The 18333-nt window shown below is 59.0% G+C and overlaps 1 protein-coding gene across 3 annotated transcripts in view; it reads left to right on the top strand.

Moving 5' to 3' along the window:
• The first annotated feature begins 4904 nt into the window (after positions 1-4904).
• Positions 4905-18333, top strand: part of CERK (ceramide kinase) — a 39486-nt gene continuing 26057 nt past the window's right edge. For all 3 annotated transcript variants that reach the window (XM_047742456.1, XM_047742455.1, XM_047742454.1), the window contains exon 1: positions 4905-5168. In XM_047742456.1, coding sequence (XP_047598412.1) covers positions 5036-5168 — 133 coding nt within the window. In that variant the 5' untranslated portion in view covers positions 4905-5035. The remainder of the gene's footprint in view (positions 5169-18333) is intronic.

The following is an 18333-nucleotide window of genomic DNA, read 5'->3' as shown; positions in this document are numbered from 1 at the left end:
GACCAGGGCTCCATCCTGGGTCACAGATGTCACCAGGTGGGGCCTCCCCAGGGCATCACGGCAGCAAGGCTGGACAGTGAGCAGCCCCACCCCCTAAAAGGAACTGAGGCCACATTGCACCGGGCAGAAGGGGACACTTGGCCACAGACCCCAGGGGAGACAGGCTCACCTGTGGAAGGAAGCTGTCCTGCCAGTGCCTTAGCTCCCCTCCCGCCACGTCCTCCTGCCCCCTCCCCTCCACCCCACTATCCTCTACCAGATCCCACACTCTCCTCCCCACAACAACCACCTTAGCTGACTCTCAGACCACCTGGCTGTCCAGATTCCCTCCAGCGGCAGGGGTGAGGAGGTGGGATCTCCCACCCTGAACTGCTCCAGACTTCACCCCACAGAGCCAGGCTTTCCCACGGGAGGGTCTGCTACGGAACCAACAGTCCCTGCTGGGGACAGCAAACTAGTCCGCTCCCCATCGGAGCAGCATGTCTAGGTGGTGCAAGGGTGGCCTTCAGGGCCCCCCAGCCCTCTTTCCTTCCCTAGTCCCTGGCGGGCGCCTGGAAACCCCTGACCCTGGTTCCAAAGCTCACTGGGACTGTCCCCTCGCTTTCAGAGTGGTATCAATCACCTCGAGGGACAAATGGTGACAGGCACCCACCCAGCAGGGCTGTCACCCCAGCAGGCCTGCGGAGTCCGTGGGATCCGGACCAAGACCAGTCCTGGCCTTGGGGGCCTTCCCCCTCGGTGCGGCACTCCGCACGGCTCCCAGGTGTGCAAGCAGCCCCGATCCCCCACCACGTGTGGCGTTATTTTTGGCTGGGCCCCCTTCATCAGCTCAGATCCATCCCGCGGCCACTGCCCACTGGCACCTCTATCCCAGCCCGGGATGGAACAGACTGGCCCCACCACAGCGCCCAGGGCGGGTGCCCGCGGAGGGAGGGCGCGGGCTGCGGCTTCTGCGGGTCTTCTGTTCTCACATTTCAGACTCTCCCACGCCAGTGTGCCACTGCAATGCCCACCCCTCTACTTAGAACTCAAACCGGTCAGGTTAGTTTGGTGGGTCTCAGTCTTTCCATCTGTAAAAGAGGGTAAATGACTCCCATTCCCAACAACTATTGTCTGGGTCCCACATGCAATGCAAGGTGCTTTGTAAATTCTCAGCTTGTCTAAATGTTTGAGCCGCTTTGGGCCTAGGACAGGTCCTCAGAGAATCAGCCTCGACAGGCTGCAGTTGGAAGGCCCCTCCACGGTGGAGGGCAGGGGGCTGCATTCCTGGTAGCCAGCATGTATGGGGACGGCTGTCTCCTCACCCCACCCAGCAGTGTGCTGACGTCAGGTCGTGGGCCTGACTTCAGGCAAAGGAAGCTTGGAGAGAGAAGCGGGTGGCTATCCCAGCAAACAAGTCCAGGAGCTCCCGGGACACAGGCAAAGTAGGTTGGAGGCCACTGAGGTGCTGGAAGGTGTGGCCGGTGCCTGGGCCCTGCTGGTGGCCAGGAGGGGTCAGCAGATCTCAGGCACGGATGACCCGGTGGGCGGAATCTTCGTGGGCGTTTGGTGGCAATGCTATGAGGCTCGGTAGTATCTCTGGCTGGGGGAGTGGGTGTGAGCCCCTGCTGGGCAGGATGTGTGGCCCAGACAAGCCGGTCAGGTTCGGGCTGCAGCCCAGGCCTGCACAGCAGCCATGGGCAGGGGCAGGTGGCAGGCAGGGCAGCAGCAGGCCGACCCAAACTTCGGACTGCTGGCTGAGTCCATGCCCTCTGGCCTCGCCGGCATCCCGGGCATGTCTAGCCCCTGGAGAGGGCTGGGGCCAGCTGTGCACACACTGGGCTGGGGCCAGGCTGGGCCACTGACACTGTTCTGCAGCAGCCCGGGTGGGACAGGGGACGCACCAGGGGAAGCCTGAGTGCAAGTCTCATGGGGCGAGCTGCCTGGGGACCTGATGGCATTAAAGGAGGGATGTGCGGTGAAGGAGAAGCTGAGTGGAGGTTTCCCAGGCCGATCTTACCGGAAGGGATTATGGCCAAGGCCCAGCATCAGAAAGGCATGGCTGGCAGGACAGAGATGAGCCGGACAAGCGGGCGGCCACCACGGGAGCCGGGGCTGTGCCGCTGGTCGCCTTCACAACTAGCTCCTGGGGCCCCCCACCAGCGCTCGACACACAGCAGGGGCCTGGCAGCCGCTCTGGCCCCTGGTGCTCTGCTCACATAGGGTGTGACATCCCTGCCCCAACTCACGCCCCAGCCAGCCTGCGGCAGGAAGCAGCGGCATCTGACAACAGCCTGCATTTCATTTCCTTCTTCCAGAGTGTAAGTGAGGGGTCCTGCACTGGCCAGGCCCCTCCTCTGCCAGGCCCGGAGCCACAGCGCCAACCCCCCCCCCCATGTGGAAGGTCACCGTATTACTCCACTGGGGCTGCAAACCACCATGGACGGGGGGGGGGGGGGGCTTAAACAAGAGACTTATTTTCTCACAGTTTTAATCTGGAGGCGAGAAGTACAAGGTCAAGGCGCTGGCATGCTGGTTTCTCGCTGGGGACTCCCGCCTTGGCTTGGAGACGGCCACCCTCTCACTGCCTCTTCATAGGCCTGACCCTCTCCTGGTCTGTGAGTCCACATTTCCTCGCTAAGCACACCTGTCTGATCCGGTTACGGCCCGCCCACCTGTCCTCATTCTACCGTGATCACCTCTGAAGGCCCTGCCTCCGGGAGCAGCCACACCTGAGCTCCCTCCGCAGGGCCTCATCAGTGCTCTGGGGCGGATGCTCTGGTTTCCCCCCCGCAGAGGTGGGGTCCGCGTCCTCTCTGGGTTCCCACTTTGGCTACGGCCTTTATGAGTTGCTGTGCGGCATTAAAGGCTCTAGATGAATAAGCTGGGAGGGGCAGAGGGAGCCAAGCCCAGGGAAGCCACAGGAGGCGGCCTGGGCAGGGAGGCGGGCATTACTGCAGCCCTCCCTGCCTGCCCACCCACACTTTCCTGCCATCCTCCCGCATGGATGCCCCGCTGACACCAGCTCCCCCGCTGGTGCTGGCACACGACTTCCAAAGAAGTTTCATACCCACATTTCCAGAACCTCAGAGCAGCAGCCGTGGGAGGGAGGCAGGGCAGGCCTTCCTTCATCCACCCGACTGGGCTGGAGATCAGGGACGGCTTGCCCAAGGGCAGGGCTCGGACTCACCCACGGCCTTCAGCCCTCTCCTCGCTCTGCCTGCACCTGGCTTGAACAGGGGCTGGGCTCCCAGTGAGGAATGAATCACAGGGAGCTGGCAGGGTAAGGCCTGTATTTGTGGCTACCCAGTGCCAAGCACAGGCATGAGGCCCGCCCTCCTCCCATCTGCAGGGAAGCCTCCTGCCAGGGGAGCGTGGAGAAGCAAGGCTGGGCAGGGATAGCTGAGGGGGAGGCAGACGGCTCGCTGTGCCCCTGCAGTCAGACCTCTGTCACTTCTGAGCCCCTTGCCTGTAGACAAGTTTCTCGGCTTCCCTGAGCTGCAACTTCTTCATTGATAAATTGGGGACTGACGCGTCATGGACCAAACGCCGGCGTGCTCACCCCGCACTCAGACTGTTTTCAGCGCGAGAGCTACAGGATCGACCGGTCCCTGCCCTCCGGAGCTGGGGGGGGCAGACATACTCTGAAGGCAGGGCCGGAGAGGGCTCCCATGGTCCATCTAGCTTGGAGGTCAGGAAGACCCCCCATGTGGCTGAGCTGGGCCTCCAAGGAGGAAAATAATCCAGGGCACAGGGGTCAGAATAACACCTCCCTCTCCTTGGGCCGACTCAGGAGGGGAGGGTTCAGCTCCCTGTGTCCCCCCCAACCTCCACCCCTGCTTTATCCCAGGCCCCTAGGAGCAAGACCTCCCCCAGCAAGCCTTCCTTGCAGGGTGCAGGCCCCTCCCCTCGCAGGCTGGCCGTGAGTGCCTGGGGCAGGGGCTGCAGGGGCTCTGGGACCCCTAGCCGCTCTCTGCAGCCCCAACCTGGGTAGGACATGTAGTCGGGTGAGCAATAAAGGACGGCAGACGCTGGCAGCCCGGTGAGCAGGACGCGCCTCTTCAGAGGCAAGCTGTCCTCAGCCTGGGTGCGCAGGGCACAGGGGGGCCTGAACCCAGACTGCCTACCTCAGGCGCTTGCTCCGTCCCATCCCTGCTGAGTCAGGATGTGGGGAGGCGGCACCTGCCTCCCTGGCCTATAAACAGAAGCCTATGGTAGTCTGTGGGGGGACAACAGGGCTCGGACCTCCTATAGGCGCCTGTCCAGGCCTTGGAGCTTACGTGTGAGAGGAAGGCAGGGCCAGCCCAGCTCTAGGGAGGACATCAAGCCGCCCATCGGGGCCACATCCGGATTGACACAGGTGTCCCTCGCCCACCCGGAGGGCCAGGCCTGTCCGCAGGCGGCTCAGGCACCACTTCTGAGCCCCTGAAGGACCAGCCATTTCGACCCCACCTGTCATTAGGACCCACCAAGGAGGCGTTATTGAGCTCCAGCCCCCGCCTGGCAACTGTGACCCGGACCCCAAGACCAGCGGCGAGGGGAGGCCCCCTACTCCTGGGCCTGCGCTCTCGGAACCATCCCGGAGCAGCACCCGGGGTCTGCTCGGCCCGAGTCCCGCCCACTGCCCTGCCGGGCCGCTCGCCCCTCCCCCGCCCTGTCCTCGCGCCCCCAGCTCCCTCCTGGGTCCCACGCCGACCCTCTCGTCGCCCCCTGCCAGCCGGCCCCTCTTCGATCCCCCCACTCCCTGCAGCTCCCGGGGCCCCCTCCTTGGGACCCCCACCTCGCGCCGCGGGCCCCCTCCTCGGCACCCCCGCCCTGCCCCTCCTCTCCCCTCCCCTCCCACCCCCGCGCCGGCCCCCTCCGCGTCCCACGCGGCCGCCCTGCGTACGGGGTGACGCAGCACCGCCCGCCCCGCGCGCCCTGCCCGCCCCGCGCCGCCGCCGCCGCCGCCGCCGCAGCTCGGGCTCGGGGGGCCGCTAACGGTCCCGCGCCCCTCGGCGTCCGCGCCCCCGCCCCGCGCCCGGCGAACAGGCGGCGCCGGCGGGCGACGGGCGCGATGGGGGCGGCGGAGCCGCTGCGCTCGGTGCTGTGGGTGAAGCGGCAGCGCTGCGCCGTGAGCTTGGACCCCGCGCGGGCGCTGCTGCGCTGGTGGCGGAGCCCGGGGCCCGGAGCCAGCGCCCCTGGCGCGGGTGAGTGTCGCCGCGGCCCGCGGGTTCGGCCGGGGAGCCGGGGGGGGGGGGGCGAGGCGGGGGCGTGCGCTCCGGGGACCCGGTGACAAAGGGCGAGTCGGGGCGGTGCGGGCGGGGAGGGCCGGACCCGCAGTCCCCTGCGCGGGTGCGCCCCGGGCGGGGGAGGCTCGGGCGGGGCGGGGTCGCCTGATCGCGGCTGCTTCGCGCAGACCGGCCCGCGGGGATCTGAAGGGCACCTTCTGGGTGAGACTGGTCACGGATGGATCCCGAGGGGTGCGGGCGCCCCGCACTCGGTTTCGGTTTAAACCAAGGACGGACGCTTTTCCTTAGCGGGGCCCCAGACCACGAGGCAGCCCTGCGGGGTTGGGGACTCCTGCGGTGAAGTGAGGAAGGCGCTCCGGGGAGAGTTGATTTTGGTACAAAACAGGCTGGTTACATGACCTTCAGAGGCCCTCCCGACTCGGAGAAGTGTAATTTGGATAAAAATGGAAAGGACACACCCGGCTCAAGTCTCTCTCCCCAAGGAGCAGGGGCCCGGGGCGCCCCAGCAGAGCTGTCAGCGGGCGAGGGATGGGCAGAGGCTGAGGAGGGAGCTGTCATCTGATCCCGGGAGGGAGGGGGAGGATTGCCCGAGGCGGTGGTGGACAGCGGGAGAGGGAAGAGGCTTCCCAGGCAGATGGAGCCCAGGACTGGGCAGCCTGCGCTTGTTCCAGTCCATTCATTGGTCTTGTGCAAGTTTTCATGGAGGGCCTGCTGGGAAGGGTGCCCTGGTATCCTATCCTTGGCTCAGTGCACATGACAGCCTCCCTGCCGAAGCGTCCCTGCCGCAGCGGGTCATTTTCCCTGGAAGGGAGACGGAGGGGGCCGCCTGCAGAGGCATGTATGTCTGAGGAGAATCCCCGCCCCCCGCCCCCCCGCAGGAGGAGGCAAGTGGCTGCGGTGGAGGAGCAGCCAGCAGCCCTCCCTTAGGTGCCGCATGTGACTGCAGACCTGGAGGGACCGTGTCCCTGGGGAGAGAGGGTGCAGGTGGGAAGCACAGCAGGGGCCCTAAGACCAGCCCGGGAGGTGGGGGAGAGGAAGTGGGGCCCTGTGGATCCCGGGGGCTGAGGTAGGATTTCCCTTCCTCTGTGAGTGCTTGGGAGCCGCAGGAGGGCTTTATCCAGCCCCATCTTCCTAAAGGATCCGTGCAGAGTGAACAGAGGTGAAAGGAAGTGCAGTGGGGAGGCTGCCCACGCAGTCCGGGTCAGAGTGGGGGTGAGCAGGGCGGGGTCTGCATAAAATGCAGAAGTTGAGAGAGGGGAGCATGGTCCAAATTTACAGCCCACTGAAGTCAGGGCCACGGGGATATATATATTGTTTTAATTATTGGAGGTGGGCATTGCCGAGATCGGGATTCTCTCCTGGACAGGGTTTGGGATGCCTTTTAGACGCCCTGGGGACGGTCAGGGTGCTGCAGGCGCTTCCCGAGCGGAGGTGGGGAGGCTCAGCAGGTTGGAGGAGGGGTGGGCAGAGCTGGAAGGGAGGTGGGGCCAAGGTCAAGGGTGGCCTCCGACCCAAGATCAGCACTTGGTTTCTGGTCTTGGGCACCAGAAGCCCTTTCTGTAGAGAGCCTGTCTGGCGGGGTGTTAGAGTCTGTGCGATCTTACTGAGGTCCCTTTGGGAGAAACGTCTTGCCTCAGATCTCACCCTCGGGCCCCCTGGCACCACCCAGCAGGGCCCTCTCTCGCGCTCATTTTCTCTCTCTCGGTGGTGAGTGGTGCCTGGCCTGGCCCCCGGGGCTTCGAGCTGTTGTGTCAGTGTCTGGGCTGCAGGATGGGGACTCCTCGCAGCCATCGCGCTGCTCTTCTGGGTCCCATTCCCTCACGACCCCGCAGGACAGCTCTTACACTTGACTGCTGGGGAGACCCAGCTCTGGAGAGTTTAAGTCACTGCCCCGCTCATGGTCCGGCCGTGAACTTGGTGGGTCTCCAGCCAGCCAGTGGCCGTGCAGACCCCACCCGTGGGCTGTCCGGGTGGGAAGGCCCTCCCTGCCTGCTTTCTGTGTGGGTGCCCTCTGCCTGCCCGGGGTTTTTGGCTGTCAGACCGGGGGCGCTGCTCGCTTCCCCTGGCTGCTCACGTCCCCAGCCACCAGTCCTCTTTCTTGGGGTGGTGGTTGTTTGGCTCTTAGAAACCGTGGAGGTGCTTCAGACCGGCTCAGCCAGAGCTTCTCCACCCAGAGCTTGGTTCCCTCCCTGGGGTGGCAGGGGCTGAGGGAGCCCCTGTGGGTGGGCCTCGTCCCAGAAGAGTCCTGTTCCCGTCACCTGGTGTACTTCCCAGCAGCGTGCAGAGCACTGAGTGAGCGGCATTGAGAGGGCTGCACCAGCTCTTTGGGGGGGGGGGGGGGGCATTACCCTGCACTCCCCAAAGGAAGCAGACCTGTGGGAGATGACTGCATGCTGGAGATCAGTAGGGTCAGCTGGGCCGCCGTGCCCCAGCCCATGAGACAATGGGTTCAGTTCGCTCCCCGGGACAGATGGGGAAGGGGTTCAATGGGTGTGCCACAGCAGGGGGTCAGAGAAGGGGGCGCACTGGGTGGGGTGCGGCCAGTCGCATTATTTCATTGGCCCTCTTGCGTCTCGAGAGTATCACTCCTGTTCTCAGACACAAGAGCTGGAACTGCCCACAGAGGCAAAGGGCAGGCGCTCATTTCTCTGCAGGTCACTGTGTGGGAACGTGGCTCAGGGTTGGACAGCCAAGTTAGGACTGGGAACTGGGAGGGGCAGGGTTTTCTGGTCCCTGAGAGGGCTGCTCTGCCCCTAAGGATGCTACGAGAGATGCTACAAGAGCGGGTGCCCCTGGGTGCTAGCTTGGTCGGAAGTGAAGCCGACTGAAAACAGGAAACTCTGCAGAGGCTTCCTGGCTCAAAGTGGGTCGGGCTAGCTGAACTTGAAACAGACTGTAGCTGTTTCTGGGTTATACCCTCAGACTCTGAATGCTTTCTTTCAGGGTTGGGGCTGGCAGGAGTGTTGTGTATGTTGCATGCTTGTGTATGTGCGCGTGCACGTGCTGGCTCTGTGTGTGTGTGCACATGCGTGTGTCTGGGGGGGCGGGGTAGACACTGCTACCCAGGCTCCACCGTTGCAGGAGAACCCTCCCCTCCCTCCCACCAGCCCCTCCTGGAATGCCCCCCCACCCCCACTGGTGGTGAGCTCCTTGGCCAGGTCACTGCTATATCGATAAAGGGTTTCTCTAATACCGCCTGGCAGTGCCAAGCAAAACTTAGGCAAACCACAGATGCTGACAGAAAATGTAAAATCTGGAAACACAGACAGAAAAGCAGGTACATAGAAATCACCCTTAGTCTCATCCTTAGGCAGTGAATACTCTTTGGTGTTTTTGTCTGTGTAAATGCGCGTGAAGGAAAAGCTTGGGAAACATACTGCAGAATGTTGTTCAGGGATACTCCTTACGCACTTAAAATGTGACTTTTAAAAATCAGCTTTACCATCTGATGTCTGGCGTTGGCTCAGGTCATGATCACAAGGTCCTGCCTGCATCAGGCTCCCAGCTCAGCAGGGAGTCTGCTTGTCCCCCTTCCTCTGCCCCTCCCCCTAGCTCGTGCATGCTCACGAGCACGTGCTCACTCTCTCTCAAATAGATAAAGTCTTAAAAAAAAAAGTCAACGTTATTGAGGTATAATTTGCAGACACTAAAATCCACACGTTTTAAGGGTATAGTTTGGTGAATTTTGGTTAACATATGCACCTGCCTAAGCCTCCTCCCATCAAGATACAGGATACTCAGATCAGCCCAGAACCTTCTGCCAGGCTCCATCCCTCCGTCTCTGGGCTGCTGCATCCGCAGGGACGGAGTTGACCTCTAATAGAATTTCCTGTAAGTGCAATCATGCAGTATGTGCTCTGTCTCTCGCTTCTTTGTCTCACTTAATCTTTTTGCAATTCATCATGTATCAATGGTTGGTTCTTCTTGTTACAAAGTAATAACTGTATTGTATGAGAAAACCAGTTTGTTTATCCATTCAGGACCATTTCCAGTGTTAGGCTGTATGAATAAAGATACTGATCACTTGTGTACAAGTCCCTTTGAGGAGCATATGCTTTCCTTTCTCTTGGATGCGTAGTTAAGAGTCAAAAGCTAGGGGTGCCTGGGTGGCTCAGTGGGTTAAGCCGCTGCCTTCGGCTCAGGTCATGATCTCAGGGTCCTGGGATCGAGTCCCGCATCGGGTTCTCTGCTCGGCAGGGAGCCTGCTTCCCTCTCTCTCTCTCTGCCTGCCTCTCCATCTACTAGTGATCTCTCTGTCAAATAAATAAATAAAATCTTTAAAAAAAAAAAGAGTCGAAAGCTATGTCGAAAGCTAACATAGAGAAGCTATGTCTTAAGACATGATTTTTCTTGGGGCGCCTGGGTGGCTCAGTGGGTTGGGCCTCTGCCTTCGGCTCAGGTCATGATCTCAGGGTCCTGGGATCGAGTCCCGCATCGGGCTCTCTGCTCAGCGGGGAGCCTGCTTCCCCCTCTCTCTGCCTGCCTCTCTGCCTACTTGTGATTTCTCTCTGTCAAATAAATAAAATCTTTAAAAAAAAAAAAAAAGACATGATTTTTCTTGGTTGCGCAATATTTCATTACACAAACACTACAAAGGCCCTTTTTAGTCGATGATGTAAAAGTTCCTCAGTCGGCATTGGACGGATTGAAGATTTCCGTGTAAAGATAGAAAGGAAACAGAGGACAATTTTGCAATCTGGGAAGACCTCACTAACCAACATGGAATCCAGACAAAAAGAAAAATCTAGGTCAGGATCTATTTTATTTCAATAAATAAAAATCTTATCCTATTTTTGGTAAGTCTCCATAATTTAAAAAATTATGGGAGTGATATTTGCAACAGATATGGCAGTCAATTAATTTTAAAAAGCCATTGCAAAGAACACGTATAGGCCGTTCACGGAAGAGCACAATTCAAGGGTGGGTGATGAGTGTCTGGGGAGATCCCGAGAGCAAAACAGCACAGAGAAGGAGCAGGTGCGACGGGCCGCTGAGCTGCTTCGCGGGTTTGGGAAATTAATCTGGCAATATTTTGACAGTGTTTTTTAAAAAAAGGATGTATCATTTGACCTATCAGTCTCCTGTTTGAACCTTTATGTCAAGGAAAAACACTAGTATTTGAGGAACTGTCTTTGATGGTGGAGAAGGCTCGTCTTCTGTGTGTTTGCTAAGACACTGCTGATGGTGTTGGCTTTCCTCTCTTCCCCCAATTTCTCTTTCTTCTCTACCGGTCCAGACTTCGGCACACGGACTCTCTTCCGGAATGCAGCTGGTTTCTGCCTTCAGCATGTATCTCGTGATCGCACAGATTGGGCCCGAATAAGGTGCCCTTCGTTCTTACGGACTTGGGCTGACCCCACGGTCCCAGCCGTCAGCACCAGGTGGACCCAGGGCTGGGTCTGCGTCGTGACTTCCCTTGAGCTCAGCTTCCAGGTTTCCAAACACACCTGACTCCGCGCTGGAGACAGCAGCATCGCGGACTCCCAGACTCACCCCCCGCCCCCCAGCAGCATCTCAGCTTTGGTCCTGGGCCCGGGCACCACCCGCCGGCTGCGGGTTCTCCTGTGGCCTGCCGCCCGTCAAGTCTCATGCCTCTTCTTGCCCACCCCACCCCGACCCCCTGCATGTACTTCTCTTTCTCCACAGACGGCTTTGGATGCCTTCTCCCACTTCCCACCTCTGCGCCTCCCCCGTCTCTGTCTCTCTCGTTCACTGTCACCTCCTTGGAACACTCCTGGGATGGCTGAACCTAGGTTCTGGGGTCAGAAGTCGGGAGAGCACAATGAGCCCTGTGCAGGCAGCCAGCTGGGTGCAGCGCCACGAGGCTCTGCTAGAAAGTTCTTCCACGCATGCCATTCTCTGGCCCCACGGGCGTCCTGTTGCAGGCATGTGGCTGCACTCAGCCTCCCTGATTTGGCCCCACGGTACCTGCCCTCCTGGCTGCCTCTGATTCTGCCAGACGCTTCCTCCTGCTCCCTGCTACAGACCGTACCCCCCTTCCAGGCCCAGCCCTGCTAGGACATGGCCCTTCAGCAGGCTTCATCCTCTGAGTTTCCTGTGGCTCTGTTGGCACCTCTCTGCTCTGTGAGTTTTGCTTTTTAGATTTTTGAATGTATTTGTCGTCTCTACCTGCTTTCTCTCGGAGGGGAAGAGCCAGTGTCCGCTCGCCCCATTCTCCGGAGTGCCCCCACCAAGCATCGGGAGGAGCGGGCAGGAGGCATCACGGCAGGTCCCAGGGCCCAGGGCCCGTGCAGGAAAAGGCGGGGGAGGGGCGCCCAGGGATCTCTTCCTCTGTTCACTGTTCAGCACCCCTGCTTTTCTCTGAAGGGTGTGGGTTTGAAACCATTGGGGGTGACTCGGAAGTGGAAGAGTTTACGCAAAGCCCACAGATTCTCCACAATCCTGAAGGGTGACACCACAGATTCCGAAGGCCCACGTACCACATGCCCAGCCTATGTGTTCCGTAGGAGTCTTAGTGCCCCATCCGGAAGCCCCGAGTAAGGCAGGTCGTCGGGTCATGCAAAGCTATGACCTGCACGTCCTGACGGGGAGGCATCTCAGTATATCCAAGTAGGGAACAAATGGCCATCCCATCGACCTTTTTCAGAAAAGAATAGACTGTCTCCCGATTTGGGGAGGAGACCCTGAAGGAAGAGGGGCTCAGCCTCTGCGGCCTTAACAGGTGATGGAAAACGAACAGCGGACACGCCCTCGGGGCTTCTTCAGGCCCCGGCCAGCAGCAGCCTTACTATCAGATTCCCTGATTGAGCAGTAGCCCAACGTGATCAGAAACATTCCGATTTTTCTGAGGCTACTCAAGGTTAACTCTTATTTGCTGCTCTAAAACATGCCCCAAACGTTTTCTTAAAGGGCCAGATAGCAAATATTTTAGGCTTTGGGAGTCGCGGTTCCTCAACTCTGCTGTTCTAGCATAAAAGCAGCTATGGACAGTATGTGAATGCATTCCTGTGGCTGTGTGCCAATAAAACTTTATTTATAAAGGCAGACAGCTGGCTGGCGTTGGCCTGCGGCTTGCTGACCCTGCTCTAAATCCTTATTTGTGAAGAGGGAACAGCCATGTGATGTATTGTAAAAGCAGCTGATCCAAATGGCTAAAAATATTTTGACCTTCAAAACAAGCAAGCAAACGAATCTGGTCGTCTGGAAAAACCGATACTGCGTTTAGGAGACACACCGTTTGGGTTCCAGTCCCACTGCGCCCTGGTCTGTTAGCAGAAAGCCGGCCCTCCCTCTGAGGAACAGCATATCCACGTGCCGACTGGGCTCGGGCATCGGAGCTGGTCCAAGTTTCACACAAACCTGCCTACACCCCCTGAAGACTGAAGTAGCTGAAGGGCAGGGGGACGGGTTGAGGCGACCTGGTCTGAGGTGGTATCTGGCCCGCGGCCCATGGTGGAGGGTGTGTTGTGTTGCTGGAGAAATGTGACGGGTCCTGTTGGCCGATGGTGGTGGTGGTTCTTACTATCCTTGTGCATCTGTCTGGTTGTTCTAATGATTGTTGAAGTCTCCAACTGTAATTACGGACTTCTGTCTTTTTTTTTTAAGATTTTTATTTATTTATTTGGCAGAGAGACAGCGAGAGAGGGCGCACAGGCAGGTGGAATGGGAGAGGGAGAAGCAGGCCTCCCGCTGAGCAAGGAGCCCGATGTGGGGCTTGATCCCAGGACCCTGGGATCATGACCTGAGCCGAAGGCAGACACTCAGTGACTGAGCCACCCAGGCGCCCCAACTGTGGACTTCTCTATTTTGCCCTGTAGTTCTATAAATTTTTGCTGTATGTGTTTTCCTGCTCTGTTGTTTGATGCATACATGTTCAGGATTGCTGTATCTTCGTTTGGGGTTCACTCTTTTTCATTATGTCACGTCCGTCTCTGTCTCTGGTAGTTTTCTTTGTTCTGAGGACGACTTTATCTGTTAACAAGCCACTCCTTCCTTTCTTTCAGAGAGAGAGAGAGCAAGCGAGCATGCATGCATGTGCCCGTGCGTGTGCGCGCGCGCGCGCACACACACACGAGTGGAAGGGGAGGGGCAGAAGGAGAGGGAGAGAGAGACTCCCAAGCAGACTCTGAGCTAAGTGCAGAGCCTGACAAGGGGCTCGATCTCACGACCCTGAGATCACGACCTGAGCTGAAATCAAGATTTGGACACGTAACTGACAGAGCCACCCAGGTGCCCCAACTCCAGGTTTCTTCTGGTTAATGTTTGTATGACGTGTCTTTTACTTTCTACCTGTTCCATTGTTAGATTTGAAGTGAGTTTAGACCACATAGGGTTTTTCAATCTGTCTTCTTTTTTCCTCACTATCCCCCACCTGCCTCCCGAGTGCACAGAAGGCTCAGACTTCGGCCCAGCCCATCAGGCCATACCATTGGGTGCAGGAAGGGGGTGTGCAGTGGCCCCTCCTGGCCTGTCCTGCCTGCTCCCTCTTGCACAGGGCTCTGGCGTGTGATGTTGTGTCATGGAACGCAGCTACGCCCCTGATCGTGAACTTGCTTTCACTTTGGTCCCGGCTGGGCATCCTGCGTGTCTGTGGGGGTCTGCGGAGTGGCGTGCTCCGGCCGTCTCCACCCCACCCCATCTCATGACACATACTAAGTCCCTCTCCTGTTGGGTATGAGGCTGCTGTGGGCGCTCAGGTTTTCCCAGGAACTTGGAGCAGGAAAGCTGATTGACGGCGGGCACTCCTTCTCATCTGAGTCGTGACTGTCGAGTAGATTGGGTCTGAGTGGGTCATGACCAGACAGAACCGACAGGGCAGACAGCAGAAGGCAGAGCACTTTCAGCTGCCCCTGGCTGGCTCTGCCCAGACTCTCTCCAAGCTGGTGGTCTCGTGGGCATCGCCTGTGACTCTGCTGGAATATGGTGGCCACTTGGTCGTCACCTTTATCGGGGGGTAGCTGCCTGTCAGCACAAGCCCATCCTCGTGAGGGAAGCACCGGGCGCTGCACCTGTTGTCAGCAGAGCTCTCGGACTTGCAGTGGAGATTTGCTTGCAACATCTCAGCCCGGGGTTGCAAAGGACTTTATGAGAACGTTTTTCTGAGTTTGTAATAATTATAATATCTTAACCAGGACCAGCGGCCCTTAAAATGGGTTTCCTATTGTTATTGGAAGACGTCACCGGGAGCTTAAACTCACAGAGGTGTGTCGGAGTCCTGCCGAGGTCTGATAGGGAGAGCGGGGCAGCTTGTGGCACATTCTGGCTCCAGCGAGCTGCGTTCTCAGGAGGGTTCTTTATGAGATGCTCGAGACCTAACGAGATGGCCTACCCTGGGACAGCCGTACAAGGACGTTCTTACAAATGAAGGTGTTAAGTCCTTTCAATTAGATATTCCCACATAGCATGCTGTACTTGCTGCTGGATTATGGTTTAAAAAAGGTCTTTTTGGGGTACCTGGGTGGCTCAGTGGGTTAAGCCTGTGCCTTCGGCTCAGGTCATGGTCTCAGGGTCCTGGATCGAGCCCCATGTCGGGCTCTCTGCTCAGCAAGGAGCCTGCTCCCCCCGCCCACGCCCGCCTGCTGCTCTGCCTTTGTGATCTCTCTGTCAAATAAATAAATAAAATACCCCCCCCTTAAAAAAAAAAAAAGCTCTTCTCACCCATTTCTGAATGGTTTGTGGCTGTTCACGTGCTCTCCTTGTGGCCTGTCTCAGCCCGGGGTTGAGGTGGGGACCCTTGGGGACCAGGTGCGGGCAGGGGCGCTGCGGAGAGGACCACGTTCTGCCAGAGTTAATTCTGGGGCTGCCACTCACCGTCTGTGGCTCGGACGCGTCGTCCGACTTCCCAGAGAAGCGAGATGCGTGAAGTCCCCTGTGCGGTCCGCCGTCTGGAAGGCGGGGAGCCTGCTCGCCCTGGCGTCGCCGTGAGGCTCATCCACATGTGTGAAGTCGGCGCAGACCTCACTCCCCACGGCCGGCACCGTGGCTGTGTCACCGCCCATCCCACGGCAGGGCTGCTCCAGGTGCCCGGAGGCGGTGGCCCGTGGGGACACACAGGCAGGCTCATCCTCGGGGAGGCAGCGCACAGGCACGTTTGTGCGCATGCGCAGCGACCGTAGCCCAGGCCGGTGCGTGGGTGGGGGCGTCGAGGAGGCCGGGTTTAGGTTGCAAAGTGGGGGACACCCCAGGGGAGGAAGGTTGCTGGGCGTGTGTGTCTGGCGGTGTGTGCGAGGGACCGCGACGGTCTCCACGTGAGTGCGAGTGCCAGGCCACGGCCCAGGCCAGCACGTGCAGGTCGCACACGGAGGCCGGGTGAGCTCACTCCCTGCCCCTTTGGAACCGGTGACGCGGTGGGGAAGTGGTCGAACTGTCGTCAGCGGAGCGGAGCGGCCAGAGCCTGTGGCCTCCCTTGAGATTCGTTTATGTTTAATACTGTAAGATAAAAATATCAAGTAGGTATTCAGAATGTCTGGTTTTCTTTTCTCATTTGGTTGAACATGTGCCTCTGCTGTAGTTTCCTTGACTTCGACTTGGCTCCGTTTTTTTTTTTTTTTAAAGATCTTATTTATTTGTTTATTTGTCAGAGAGCAGAAGCAGAGGGAGTGGGAGAGGGAGAAGCAGGCTTCCCGCCTAGCAGGGAGCCGGATGTGGGGCTCAATCCCAGGACTCTGGGATCATGACCTGAGCCCAAGGCAGATGCTCAATGGCTGAGCCACCCAGGCACCCCGCTTGGCTCAGTTTTTACAGCAGAAGTGGATGCTACTTAACATTTCAATTCCAAACTTCAGCAACGTGACCCTGAACTAGTCTAGGGTTCACATCCCTGCGACGCGGGACAGATGGACCGTTTCGTGTCCCAGGAAGGGGAGGACAAAAGGAAGAAAACACCTGCCGCAGAGCCTGTGAGTCTTCCTCACCAGGTTGTGGTTTCTCCCAGCACGGATGCGGGCCGCGTCTCCAGACCTGGTGCTGCCCTCGGCGCTGTCTGCCCAGGAGGTGGCGGTGCCCGTCTGGGTGTCATGACCCAACACCCCGTCTCCCCGTTTTACTCTTTGAACACAAGCGGCTCTCCCTGTAGCCGGACTGTTTTTCTTCCTCCGGAAGCAGAGAGAGACCGTTGTCATTGATACAAGCCTCTCTGCAGTTCCGTGTTTATAACCGACCTCGCCTGCACGTGCGTTTCTCCAAATCCGGACTATTCGTAGCGGGTTGTCAGACAGTCTGTTTCTGTGGGATTCCAACTCAGGTCTTTTCAAAACCAGAAATAGCTGGATCCTTAGTGGCGTGAAGAGAGAGAGAGCAGCCAGGAGGGAGGTCGCCAGCGTACCTGGAGCTGCGTGCGAGGCCCCTGCCCTGGGGGGCACCGGGCAGAGGTGTGTCTGGATGAACCCCGCTGCTGCCCGCATGTGATGTCCTGTGTCGCACTTGTTGGCTTGCATGACGCGAGGTGTTTCCGAAGCACTGAGGACGGGCTCGCAGTGCCGACCGGGCCAAATCCGCCAAGGGGTGATTGGGAAGGTCGTAGACGTCTTTTCTTTTCTTTTCTTTTCTTTTTTTTAATATTTTATTTATTTATTTGACAGATCACAAGTAGGCAGAGAGGCAGGCAGAGAGAGGAGGAAGAAGCAGACTCCCTGCTGAGCAGAGAGCCCCATGTGGGGCTCGATCCCCGGACCCTGGGATCACGACCCGAGCCGAAGGCAGAGGCTTTAACCCACTGAGCCACCCAGGCGCCCCTGTAGACGTCTTTTCAAATCTTCTCCGATGCTGGCCTTCGGGTTGCTGCTTCATGGCACGGAGCTCGGGGGGCCCCGGGTCGCGTCTGGGACGCCGATACCCGACTCCAGGGGAGCAGGCCCCGGGACAGGGCGTCCTCTGTTTAAAACTCTCTTGTCTGGTGGCATAGCAAGGCCTTCTCGGGAAAGTCAGTGTGACGAGCAGATGTTCGTGGAAGTTATGTCAGAGCCTCTCGAATGGGTCAGTTTTCTAGAAGGGTCTGTGGAATGCTCTGTCACCCTGTGAAGCACGAGGCTGAGGTGAGCCAAGGCAAGGAGGCCTGGGGAAGCTCCCAGGAGGGGACAGAGCTGGGCGGGCGGGGCCCGGTGGCCAAGCCATAGTATATCCCGTATAGTAAGTCCTGTGTGTGTGACCGCCCAGCGTCCCCCAGGGCTGGAGAGCAGGTGGACAGTGAGGGCCAGGGGTCAGGGTGATACCCAGGGGCAGGTGACTACGCAGTGGGGTCGCTCTACTGGGAGCCAGGCGGGGGCGGCGGTGTTGCCTCCAGTCCCTCCCCCAGCTGCTTGTGAGCACACACACATGTGCACACAGAGCCAGGACAGCGTTCCTGGGGCCTTCAGAGCAGGAAGAATGGACAGGCCAGTCCGTATTGGCAGACAGGCATCTGGGAGGGGATCAGGTGGCACTTGGGACATCTGATGCCTCGATCGTTCTCTTTACTCTCGTGAGGAGACCACCCCCCATGGCTCCCCATTCAGTCCCCCCGCCCTTCGAAGTTAGGGCTCCACCCACTGTGGGAACCGTCCCTGAATCGGGACGGGGTGGCCCTTCCTGGGCACCCAGGCGGCTGCAGGCTCCCGTGTGATGTCACCTGAGCCGGCGAGGAGACGGTGGGAGCCTACTTCCTCTTTCCCTGCTGCCCCCCAGGAGCAGGGATGGGGGGACTGTCCTGTGGTCGAGGACAGCAGCCGGGTCAGGTCGCGTCCTGTGTCTGTCCTATTGTGGGGGAGGGGGCACCCGGACAGACTTCTTTTCCCAGCTCAGGAAGTTTTAAAAATCACCACTGAAAACAGAATTTTGGCGTCGTAACTGTGTGCTGTAGAGAGGTCCGATGCACGGTACCCGTAGGGCCAGGACACTTCTATCCGGCTGCCTTAGGATTTGGCTGAACTCGTGCTGAAAATCTTCAAGTAGTGCTGGAGGCGTCTGTGCTTGTTCTGACGGTCGTCCTGAGTGTTTGCTGTCTCGGGCCAGCGCGGGCGCCGGGACGAGAGCGGGGGGTGGGGGGGTCTGGGTCCTGCACTTGCTCCCGCAGTCGCAGGCTTTGCCAGGAAGGTGGGTGGTGCACGGGCTCGGGTGTTGGTTCCTCTGCATGGTGAGCGGCCGGATGTCCCCGCGAAAGATTCGAACAGAGCACTGCCACGTGTAC

This window comes from Lutra lutra, chromosome 8, assembly GCF_902655055.1.
Source record: "Lutra lutra chromosome 8, mLutLut1.2, whole genome shotgun sequence".
Taxonomy (NCBI): domain Eukaryota; kingdom Metazoa; phylum Chordata; class Mammalia; order Carnivora; family Mustelidae; genus Lutra; species Lutra lutra.
Note: the sequence above shows the minus strand (reverse complement) of the source record. Positions and strands in the feature narration are given on the sequence as shown.